This window comes from Haliotis rufescens, unplaced genomic scaffold (genome assembly GCF_023055435.1).
Source record: "Haliotis rufescens isolate VD_foot unplaced genomic scaffold, xgHalRufe1.0.p SCAF_13, whole genome shotgun sequence".
Taxonomy (NCBI): Eukaryota; Metazoa; Mollusca; class Gastropoda; order Lepetellida; family Haliotidae; genus Haliotis; species Haliotis rufescens.
Window position 1 is genome coordinate 22,864,081 of NW_025963813.1, and position 13,162 is coordinate 22,877,242.

General features: G+C 39.0%; 1 protein-coding gene across 6 annotated transcripts in view; it reads left to right on the forward strand.

Moving 5' to 3' along the window:
* LOC125378613 (protein LZIC-like) overlaps positions 1 to 13,162 on the forward strand; it is a 202,425-nt gene that overhangs the window by 120,103 nt on the left and 69,160 nt on the right. For all 6 annotated transcript variants that reach the window (XM_048394320.1, XM_048394319.1, XM_048394321.1 and 3 more), the window contains 2 exons: positions 726 to 861; positions 10,640 to 10,738. In XM_048394320.1, the coding sequence (XP_048250277.1) occupies positions 726 to 861; positions 10,640 to 10,738 (235 nt within the window). The remainder of the gene's footprint in view (positions 1 to 725; positions 862 to 10,639; positions 10,739 to 13,162) is intronic.

A 13,162-nucleotide genomic window follows, 5' to 3' on the forward strand; every position in this document is an offset into this window, starting at 1 on the left:
TCCGTGTCTAGGCTGACATTGACCGTCTCCAGCAATCTATGAATTTACCTTGGTGTCTGTTTGACGCATCTTAATCGCCTTTCAATGATCGGCCAGTTGATCAATGATGACAAGCACATGTTTCCGCCACAGGTTCATTAACAACTTCGGTAATCTCTCCCGTCACGTTTATCGTGTCAGCCATTTTGACGTCTTGTACTTGATGTAAATGTATTACGACGCGCTGTCATTGTGACTGACTTACTGAGGTAGTTCTTTACAGACCTTTCTCATCTAATGATAATATTATCTTAACACATGTGTTGTGTAAGATGTTTCTGAAGAGCAAGTTATGCATCCATACGCTCATGTCACCTCTCTTTTTGAGGAACTATTTTATTCCGCAATATAGCTGGTTGTTTTATGGCTGTCAGTATAAACATGAAGTCACACGTACTAAATAAAATTGTGTTTACATCATTTGAGGTAAGAAATTGTGATGAAAAAATTATAAGAATTGACTGTCACTTTGTGTGAGTTCATTGGAGTATGAACCTTCATAGAGTGCGGGTGAAACTGTATGAACGTCGTCGCAAGCTCCGACGTTTATACAGTTTCACCCGCACTCTATGAAGGTTCATACTCCAATGAACTCACACAAAGTGAAGGTCAATTCTTAAATGTCCTACATGTAAACAAACAGGTGTTTGCTGTAATTATGTGTCACTGTTGACTTTTGTTCCCAGAGAGGACCTAGAACCAGAAGAATATGAAGAAACCAAGAATGAAACATTAGAACAGTTAAAAGAATTTAAGGAATCATTGGACAAAATGGTTGGAGGTGATCTAAGTCTTGTTGATGAACTGAATGGGATGCAACTGGTGAGTAGCCGGGGAAAAAGGTTCTTGTGAAATGTTTCAACCATGTCTGTAATTATATGATAACCTTATATTTGTAGGATTGTGAAGAAGTGCAAGTGTTTGCCTGTAGTAAGTTGTCTAATTTGTAGTGTGCCTTGGGTTTCTTCTAAGTGGGATCCCACTGGGATCCAAGTTACATTCAACACAATATTTACCATGTTTACTAACTAAGTGGTAGTATTCTAAGTATTTATATTTATATTTTAGTTCATCTGACAAAAGTCAAATGAGAATGTGGGATGGTTTGCTTGTCTGACATCTGTAAACATCGCAAAACTCTGGGGAGCAATGAAAGCTTCATTAACTTGTTTCAACCAATAATGACACTCTGATATTTTTTCAAAAGGTTCAGATTTGTCCTTCATTACAGCCATGTTGAAAAACCTTGTTATGACCATTATTCAGACATTTTCAGTTCAAATGTCTTAAAGACAAATAAGCTTGTGTCCCTGGACCGACTCGCACAGAGAAATCTTAGTTACAATCGATCATAGGTGATCAACCATACCATTCCACTTGTACATACCTGTCTTAGCGCAATTGTAAGACAGCATGGATTTAATATCGCTATCATAGCTAAGATAAAAATCTTCAACAGTGGAGGTGCGAATGTCTTAAACACCACCCCCTGTCTACAGTTATCTCCAAATGTGCATAGTCCCTCCATTGCACCTTGCTCAGGTTTACAAAAGGTCCCAATTATTTGAAGGAAAATGATTACAAAGATGATGGCATATAATTTTTTTCTGCCTTGATTCTGTCATGATTTGGGAAATATCTACGTATGTTTCATGAATATTTTGAAATAAGAATAAATACAATCATATGATTGGCTCTAGACTTAGTGACAAAATTATTTTTAAATTGAAAAAAAATGTAACAATATTTGCTTATAACATTACACGTAAAGGTATGATTGGCCACTGGTTGTCATTGTGTCACTAGTTAATAAGCATCTGCTTGCTGTGCATAATCTTGGACATACTGATTTACGCTTTCCTGTTTTGTCTGATTAGCATAACTAAACTTGACTCTCAAATAGATAAAGTTGCTGTATGTTAAAATGATCACTGAGTGTTTTCGATGGAGCCTTCTTGTCAACTTCTGACAACGTTGTTAAACTGTTCATAAAGTTCACACAGTCCTGATTGATTTTTATGTGTCAGTGGAGATTGTTGTAAATGAATTTGTAGTGATTGTCAGTGTCAGGAAATGACTGAAAGACTGTAACTTGAAGTATGAGTTTCTGCCCTTGGTCGTTGACAAACATGACATTTCTGGTCGTACGAGAATTTTCAGGATGGGTGTGTTTCAAGAAGGCTAGCTGTACTTATATAAGAGCAGCACAAGGGTGATTCAAGGCCTTTTCCAACCGGAACTTGCTCTCTTTTCTTGTTAGGGCATTCTCTGATTTAACAATTATCCTGAGGAAAGGTTTTAAGATAGAATGAACACTGACAAGCCCCAATTTCTGTTTATACAAAGTGATCTGCAAATTGAAATGCAAAGAGAAGGTTCATACAGAACTAAGTTGTGAAATCATGATGATGCATGGTATTGAAATAACCTATATCTATGACCGGATGTCTTACTTCCTCTTGTTCCTTCTGCTCAATGGTGCTCTTCAGTCTAAATGTTGTTGTCAGGTAAACTCTGAGATTTGGAATACTTGATCTTAAAGGGAAACAACTCTTACTTTGAAAGTATTGAAATATGGAACGGATATTTCTTCGCGGATTCAAAATTTGCTTATTATGGACTATGAAGTTGATTGGTTGACTTGTGTTCGGTGCTATTCCAGCTGCACAAAGCAACATCTATCGGAGGATCGAAGATTGAGTATTGTCATAACAAAGGATATACAATAAAGATCTGCAGCCAAACTGACATGTGTTTTTGTTGTTGATAAATGCATACACGACTTGAAAGGGTGAAGCTATTGGTCAACATGTACTTTCTACTTTCTAGTAATCTAAGCCAGAAATAGCAATCAGCTGTATGCACATTTTCTCCCCATGTACAGATAAAATCTTTGGTTAAATAATACCCCAAAATATGACTTCAAAGACTTTTAATGCAATGATCAGATGACTTGTATCTGAAACTATTATTTTATCAGATATAATATATTCCAATATCAAGTTATTTTTGTTGCAGCTTTACTATATATACTTGAAATACCGTAATAATAACCGTAAGCGTAGGTACTATGGAACAACAGATTGCTATTGCCAGATATGTTTTATTCCTTGAACAATTTGATCAGATACTATAGAAACCTTCCGCATCCTTGCTACAGCAAATGAATGAAAACAACATTCAAATATCAGAATTATAACTGACAAAAGTCCTCTGACTGCTGTTTTTTTAAACTCAACTGACAATTCCTCTCTCTCTTTCTGTGCTGCCACATGCATGTTACATAACATGTAATAAATTCACCACATCCGACCTGGATGAATAAACCAATCTTAGATTAAATAAATACCCAGAAGCCAGAAATGCCAAATGCAAACCTCAGCTTGCTATATATTCTTGACACCCTCAGAGGCAGGGTTGAACGTAATTGAGTTATTTTGCATAGTCTTTGTAAGGTTATGTAATATGATCTAGCACTAATTATTATACATTGGATAAAGTCATTAACTGAGCATCAAGTGAATGATGACAAATACATAGGTGTAGGTTTTATGCCATGAAACATGAATGACAAGAAGGGAGTAACAATTGTTGTATTATATCCAGTATTATATCCAGCCTGAAAAATAAGGGTCATTGCTGTTTTGAGTATATGAACTGAACTTCATTGTTGCAAAAATAATACGTACACATATTTACTGTATACTAAAGTACATAATTGTACATACACATTTACACACGCGGGCCAATTATCCAATTTAGTAAGCACCATCCAATCAAATGTAATAATTCGAATGGATTCCCTATTGCTCTCAACTGAGCCCTCCCATTTATCAGACACCCAGCTGTTAGACAGTGGAATATTTTGTAACTGCCACACACCCCTTGACTCAAAATGTTATGACCCAGATGCTGGTAATCTCTTTGAAGTTTTAAACAGCTTGGTGAGACTGTAAATATGTTTAATTCTTACAAAACTTCTACCTCTATTACATATCTGCCATTATTACACAATTACACACAATTAGTTGTCGCCAAGTAGTCGCGTAACTATCCACGCCTTGACATCACAATGGCGGCCATATCACTTTTTTCCTGTGTGTGCTAGAGTCAACACCTACTGTAGTAGTAGTGACAATCTAGCACCAGGTAGTAGGTCACATTAACCTAAGATTATTCTTATAAGATTGCTATAATAACAGACACATAAATAAATATATATTAAAAGTGATAGTGTTGCTGACAGAGACTAGATGCACGCTTTTATAGCTGTGAGGTTGCCATGCAGGCTCCCATCACCCCTCCCGATTTATGATCACGGGAGATCCTCATGTAAACTGCACGAAGAGATGTGAGAAAAGCAGCCACACATCCATAGAGATCTTCTCCAAGATGTCAGAGGCTCCGACTAAGGCCAAGTGGAGAGAGGCAGCGAAGAAGAAAGTTGACGAGATAATTACTGAGAAATCAGTGTCTACCCCAGCGCCTCCCTCTCCAGCAAGCCCATCATCTCCTGCTCTCAACCTGAGCCTCATCCAACAACTTCTGAGTGAAGAGCAGGAGATGATGAAAGACAAGCTTGATGCTAAGGTGGCCGGATATGGAGGCTAAGATCATGATGGTAGCTCTGGCAAAGACTACCAGATCTTCATCCCTGGCTGTGGGACAGCCTACACAAGATCTTTCAGCTGAGCCGCATGTCCAGCCAACGACCCATGGGCCACGGCGTGGATCCCGGTTACCAACCCACGGACCAGTCATCAAGCCAGCTTGCTGGCCAGCCACCACTAGACCAGAGAACAATACCGTATGTGAGCCGCACGGTATCCAGGAACAGGCCGTCCACGGCAACCAGCCGACGGATAAGCCGTCCAGCCAGCCATTTGTGAAGAAACTGTACGGCCGGAAAACAGACTCAATGGGCCAGCCACCCACGGCTACCCATTTGACCACGGCCCACTGTTTTGACCGTCCAACAGGACCCAAGCCTGATGCAAAGGCTACCATTACCCACAGGCTACAAGCCACACGGAGACAGATTATACCGGAATCATGGTCACCGGAATCAATAGACAACTCTCCCCAATGCAATTACAGTGAATGCTATACTTTTGTGGAACTTGTCGAAGAGCTTTACCACCTTATGCCTACACTTCGGTCACATGTGACAGAGGATTCACCACCCCAGATGCCGGGGATGTCATGCAAAAGCAAGATAAACGTCTACCTCTTCCACCTATGAAACAGAAGTTACACAAGACACACAATGCTACTCTTTCGGAGTTCCAACACTTGTATTAGGATTTCTATAAATTAGTGCGCAATCCCGACATGAATGTTTTTCACATTTTGTTGTTTCATCAAAGTTGTTTTTACTGAAATTTGTAGCTATATTATATAAGACACATGATCAGAAGGATGGATACCAAACCTGGACCTGCATTATTCAACTGTGGGATCAAGTCTACATTCTACATGATAGAAGTGGATCTGTTACCTACCCACTTGTCTTCGCCATCCTTCATGATCGCCAGGCCACGTACAACCTACAGCAGGCTGTCCAACAGACTGAAAGCTGAAGTTCAACAATGACTACAACGGCCCTTGACTCCTCAATAGATCCAGGCAGACTTTGAACTGCCATTCAAGCCATTCACACAGAATTTCCCTGAAGGAAAAACTGTGTCAGGGAGTGAGACCAAAACGCAATTTCTGGATACAGCAGGTTACATTTTAACTCTGGCTTGAATGACTGACAGACCATTGACACTGATTATGGAACCAAATATTACTCTATATTCATAATGATTGATGGTCATTATATATACTGTATATGGTATGTATTATACTTCATGTACATAATGTAAGAGTCCTTTAACTGAGCAACATATTACAAAGTATTAAGCAATAATGAATCAAGATTAAACATTGATTTGTATATATTTTGTTTTCTTTTGTACCAGTTGTCAGACAGGTGTTGACAACATGACTAATCTATTCCTATTTAAGGGAATGTTTCGCAAATCTGATGTGCCCTCAAACATCAAAGTTTTTGTTTTAAGCTGCCTGACAAATGGGAGATGACCCTGTGAACGAGGTCCTCCCTCAATTGCTGGTATGAAGCCCAGTTTGTTGGGTTGTGGGCTCTGATTGGCATCTGGTGATTATGCGGGCTAATTACAATGGCGCTAGCTAGATGACTGAGAGTTGGAGTGTTGTTTCCCTTTAACTCATATTGATGAATAGTTATCAACACTTTTCCAGGATGTTACTTAGTCAAGACATCATTGCCAGCTCATGCTCCTTTACTTTATCTTGCATCTAACAAGATATTTGTCCTCTCCGTGCTCTACTGTTTTATTTAAGGATTGACTGTGTATATTTTTTGGTTCATTGAGGTATGAATTGAAAAACCGATTGGGAAACTGTATGAATCCGCATAAAAAAGAAATCTGAAGACATGAAAGTTGTGGAACCGAGGTGAATGGTAAAAAACTGGCGCATTTGCTGTTTCATTCCTTCTCAGTCTTCGGTCTCAAAGGGTTGTTTGGACAATGAATTTGCATGAATTTCTCTAAATGTCCTGTACATGACAATACACGTGAGCAGAAAGGGAATCCCCTCGACTGTATTATTGGGATTACCCGACAATACATAGTAATAAAAGTAGTGAAATGAATGCAATAACACATGACCAGTTCAGCTAATCAAAATGCAGGAATTTCAATGAACACAAGGAAAATTAAATTATTTAAGGATTGACTGTGTATTTTTTTCGGTTCATTGAGGAATGAATTGAAAACCCGATGTGCAAACTTTTATAAGAATCCCCAACATTCCATAGTAATAAAAGTTATCTTCTTTGGTGGGCATGGCTTAATTTTTTTACATTCATTCTGAAATGAATGCAATAACGCATGACTAATCAGAATGCAGGAATTTCAATGAACGCAAGGAAAATTTAATTTTCTTCTTGCTGACTCTTATTTCCTCAAGCTAGATTGTTCATTACCGGTACATGTCTTCCGAATTGTCTGATAGTTTCATCAAGAATGCAGTGGTTTCGAGCCTATGGATTCCTACCAGATTGCTGAGAATCATCAACTTATCTATGGGATTTGTTTGTTTGTTGTTTAACGCCACACACCGCAATATTCCAGCTATATGACGGCGGTCTGTAAATAAACCGAATCTGGACCAGACAATCCAGTGATTTGCATCAAGAGCATCGATGCATGCAATTGGGATACGATGACATGCATCAACCAATCCCGTTAGTTTTCCTCTTACTACAAGTATAGTCGCCTCTTACGACAAGCATACTCACCTTTTATGGCAAGCATGGGTTGCTGAAGACCTATTCTACACCCAATCTTCACGGGTCCTAATCTATGGAAATGTGCCTTCACACATAATATAACTCTCATAACCTCTGTGGCAAAACAGGGCCTTCGCCAGTTTGGACCATTCACATCTCAGTGCAAGACATCAGGACAACTGTCCAAGGTATTTTTAAGACGTTATTGGCGGTAATTAGAAGGTGGCAACTCGGGTACCTTCACCAGACTACGGTAGTTCCCTCGTACTGTGGTCCTGATGAACTGGGATGAGCGAGAGGTACAATGTCAGTACCCGAGGGCCTTGGACCTGCTACCGTAGTCTCTCCAACAACCAGCTCTGACTCTCCTTAAAAACCGGCTCCTACGTCACAACACTTATTCATTTTTTTAACTATCATTGGTCAACATCCCTTCCCCTCTAACATTGGATCATTCTAACCTACCTGTCTTTCATGCCCAAACCCTTACCAGGTCTTTTCGTAAGATGAACGAACTCCTTGATTCCCAGGAATCGGGACCATTTTTCTAACACCATATACGTTATCTGTGGCTTGTCTCTGGCTGGTCTCTTTACTACTTTTACTCTATTTCTAGCAGCCTGGATGTTTTCCCTAATTAATCTTATTAACATCGCAATGATATGACATCCAGCAGTCCATCTTAATTTGTTCCGTGACTTAATGGTTTTGACCTCATGCCCTAATAGCGAAGTGCGTTCACCTCTGAAGCTGTCAATCTCTTCGAGATGGTACAAATATTTTTAACACTTGACATAGTATCTGGCGTGTAATTTCCCTCATTTCAATGTCTTACTGTTTGAATTTCCCTCTAATTGTTTGATTATGTGTTCCCATTCATATCTTAATGAGTTGATAATTATTCTAATTTCATGCCTATAATACAACTTCTGTTCAAGACAAAGGGACATGTTGCTTTGGAAGCAGATCAGGAATCTCTTGCTGCACAAGCAGTGGCAGTGCTTTTCAGACGATATATATCCCCAGCCCAAACAAAGTTTTGCGGGGTATATCGAAATGGGGGTCCACCCGTCTATCTGTCACATTTTCAGAGCATAATTAATAAACTGTTCACTATTTTTTTGTTATGTGTTTTATACACTTAATCTATTTGCTGAACTGGTGCCTTTGCCAATCAGGAGTTTGTTTCACTCTTTTTGCATTTCCAAGGCAGGCAAGTTGGACTTAAGTGCAGATGAGTGCAGGGTTCAAATATCATACCTCATACAATCCTTTTGTAAGAGCTGACTGCATGGATACTTGGGAAACCGTTACTTGGTTGATTGTGTGGCATTATTCCCTGACAGCATGGATCATTGCTCATATGATTGTGATAGGTGCCCTCTAACATCTCTAATAGGCACCCAGTGACAGAAGAATCATAAATTGGTGGCAAGACTTCTGATATTTTACTGCAGTGCTTTGCGTTGTGTTCTCTTCTCACTGTGCAGTATTCTTTTGTCTATATGTTCTATGAGTATGAGGCTCCTGAGTAGATTTTCAAGGTGAAGGTCATCTGTTTTCAATATCTTGCCACCATCCAAAACTGACCGGCATCATCGCCCCATGGAAGCAATCAAATCCTGAATTGTGGCCTGGGGAATGTTCACCCACTCTGCCTGTTTGTGGTTCTTTGGTTGTTGCTGACATGCTTGCAGTCGCTATCCAGTGCATTCCATCAATGTTCGATTGGGTTAGGTCTGTAGACCTGGAGGGCCATGACATGGATGTTGTGATTCCTGTAAAAGGCTGTTGTCAGTCTTGCCGTGTGAAGTCGGGGGTTTTTCTGTTGGAAAAATATGTTCGCTTGTTGCATAATGGGAAGGACATGTGGCCGAAGAATCTCATTGGTGTAATGTTGCACCGTTAAATTCCCCTGAATTGCACTTGCCATAGTTGTAGAATTGGCTGTGGTGTTTTTTTCATGTAGGTGACGTAGCCGTCTGAATCTGTCCTGTGCTCTGGTAGTGACATGTTGTCGACCAGATCTGGGAAGGTCATGTGTTTTCCGGTGTCTCTGATAACTGTTCCACAGTCGTGTAATTGTGCTTTGTGCTACATGGAAAAACCTGGCTACAGCTGAAGATGATTCTCCTGTTTGCTGTTGGCCGATGGCATTGTAGCACTGGGCTTCCGTCAGTCATGGCATGTTTTCAGTATTCATTTGCTGTAAGATCGTGATGAAAACCTACCGCTTTTGTAGCCCAATAAGTGATGTTGCACGTGCATGTCATGTTGGTGTGTGTGTCAGTGCCAGGCTCTCACGTTGATGTGTTTTTCCGATTTTCAGTCTCTTTAGCAAATTTCTGCAATACCTCATTCTTTCCACACAAATCAATCCCAATCCCAGAAAAGACCAATTTATTTTTAGTATTCATTTTGTATGGATGTCGGCAACACTCTGTCAGATATTTACGATTTTGCTACGTTTGCATTTCTCTTTTTGCAGAGTATATTACAACAACCCTTCTAACTCCCTTAATGGGATATCCTAAAATAAAACTATTTTATTCCTATGCTAATTCTCCCACACTCTATCTAACGCAAACTAAACAACATTATCCCAAACATGAAAACTATTAATGGATGAAAAATGAAAAGGTCTTGACTCAAGACATGAGAGCCAACCATATACTTTACCATATGCCGGTGAAAGGACAACTGACGGTTTCCTACACAGGGTAGGCTTACACAGCCGACATGCGGACCAAATGACTAGGAAAACGGACACAGCTATTGACCATGCTCTCTACATCTGAGCTCTGTCAAACATGGCTGCCGCCTAGCCGAGCATGCAACGAGCATGACATCATCACGTCTTACCAGCCACAATGCCCATAAACTACGAAAATAATGACGACAAAGATAGGTTCTACGTCAGGTGCACAAATCACCTTAAACTAACCCACCTGCTTCATTTCTAAATATATATATTTACCCCCATATCCCAAGTCGACCACACTATCATTTATTGGATTGTTTTGTCAATGCCCAGTATTTTCAGACTACCGTAATATAGTTGGAATATTGGTAAGTGAATTTGAAAAGGCACAGCATATGGATAACTTTGTCTTCTCGTTTAACTTGACATGGGTGAAGTCTGTGGTAGCAAATACCAGTATGTGGGTCTCTAATAGAGACTCTCTATATATTTTGTTGTGTGCTAAATGGAATTTCCAACAAACAAATTAGGCAACAAACACATAGAAGTAATATGATGCTATTTTGTTCCTTCTGTTTCAGGCTATTCAAGCTGCAATAAGTAAAGCATTCAAGACACCTGAAGTTATCAGACTCTTTGCGAAAAAACAACCAGGTCAACTGAGACAAAGATTGGCTGATGTATGTACATAATTTTCTTTGTACAATTTGATTTTTGACCATCACCTGCTTAACATTAAAAAGTAAGAGCAATAGCCATGCATTTTTAGGTGCATTAAACATGGGATCGAAGAGGCGTTAGCCAAGTAAATATTTATTTACCTTTTCTATTAATGTGACCCACTGGGGATTCTGGGTTAGAATAACAACCTTTGCTGGTCGTTGGAGGCAACCAAATGGATCAGCTGGTCAGACTTGGTGATATGCTTGATTGTGTATCATCTTATTCCCAAGGCATGGGCCATTGCTCATCATCACTGACTTATATGGTCTAAACCTGTGTATTCACGAGGCTGCTATCATATACGAGCATATACCGTTAACTAGCTATAGATTACTTCTGAGTCTGATGACTGACACAGATGACAAAAGTAACTGAAATGTACATAAACAAAACTTATGAAATATATAGTTTTCAAATGCTTCTTTGTGGCTCGACAAGCATGAAATTTCAGAGTTTGTATCCAAGTTGGCTCAGTCAGCCTGTACTCTTTACTTTCATTGTAATTCATACTCATTCAGTCGAGATCGTTTCTGATAAAAAACCCGCATATAAATTAGAAAAGTTAGGTGCATGATACACAAATGAGAGGTGTATCAATTGATACACCCTATTGTTAAAACAAAAGAACCCATCTTTGATTGGCATTCCAGCTTGAGAGCATTGTAAGAATCTACATCGAAATGTTGCTTATGCAATAGACCAGATGTTGTCATGAATGGACTCTATGTTGTTGATGTTCTAATGGAGTTCATATAATTACATCAATAATATACAAGAATAAACAGAATAAACAGATAAGTTAATACCTCTTTAGGTCCCAACCAGGTCCCTCTATATTTATCATCATTTGAAACTGGATAACTGAAATTATTGAAGTAGAACATTTCCTTTGTCCCCTCTGTTATTGTATAAATTCTCATGAAACTTCTACCTCTAGGACATATCTGCCATAAATCCTATATTTTGGCTTCAATCACACTAAATAAAAATTTCAGATTTTCAACAGACATCCTCTTCACTGTCAATTACACACAATTAGTTGCTGCCAAGTAAATGTAGTCTTGTAACTACTCACGCCTTGACATCACAATGGCAGCCATATCACTTTCTTCCTGTGTGTGCTAGAGTCAACACCTACTGTAGTTGTAGTGACAATCTAGCACCTGGTAGTAGGTCACATTAACCTAAGTTTATTCTAATAAGATTGCTATAATAACAGACATATAAATAAATATATATTTAAAGTAATACATTGGTCCCTCGACTTAACCGCTCCTCGATGTACCGCTACTCCGGATGCAACGCGGGGTAAACCATGGCTCCCAAAAATGCATAAAGAATTTTCCCCTAAAAGCGCGTTAAAGCGCGTTAACGCGCGTTAAAGCGCGTTAAAGCAAATAAAGTTACAAATAAACTGATGAAATTTAATTCCAAGTCAATGTACACGTGTGTGTATTTGTAAAACAATTACGTTCATTGTATCCGGCTGAATGTGATCGAAACCATTCTGCCTTTTGCTCCGGTTGTGAAAAAACATATCGTACACAGATCTGGCATTAAACTCACATAAAATCAAATCACAGCAACAACAAACATAAGCCGCATTGTTTCATTTAATACTCATCTCAGCTTGTTGTGATTGGTAAGACAACATGTGAGATTTCTTCGAACTTCAAACCTGCCGCGTGTAATGCAATAACAACAATCGAAACAATGGCTTTCGGTATTTAATCCGGACTTGAGTAACCGTGAGAGACCTATAAAAAACATTGGAACTTCATTGTTTAAATAGCGTAATTACGAAGGGTATAAAATAAATCTTAGTACATTAGTCAAACTGTCCCAAGATATTCATGGCCCTGGCCCTTTCCCTTTGCATAATTATCATTATTAACAGAACTAAATATATCTCTTATCCACTCAAATCTACGTTTGTGTTTGTGTTTGATTTTTATAAATCGCTCAAATGACCGTGTAGTTACGCACGTCTTGTCAATGTACAATGTACATAAAGTGCATACAGAGAGCCGGCCGTGTCCGGGTTTTTCATAACTTTGACACGTCATTATTTATTAACCAATCACAGCCTTGGTTGCACATTAGTTTCGTTACAAGGCTGGTTTGGCTTTGTAATGTACTGTCATCGATCGATAATGTGAGTAGGTCGGCGATCGGACCAATTTTCTCCCGAAAAACTTAAAATATAACAACATTTATTTAGATTCTACATGTATAACATCCAGTCGTAAAATAATACAGACTACTTTGATTAATTTACACAAAGTATTTTTATTTTTTTACGCATGCAGTTTGAATCATCGTCCACGATCAGTGTTACATAGATCTACATGTCCCATGCCACTGTGAAATAATTGCGCCAC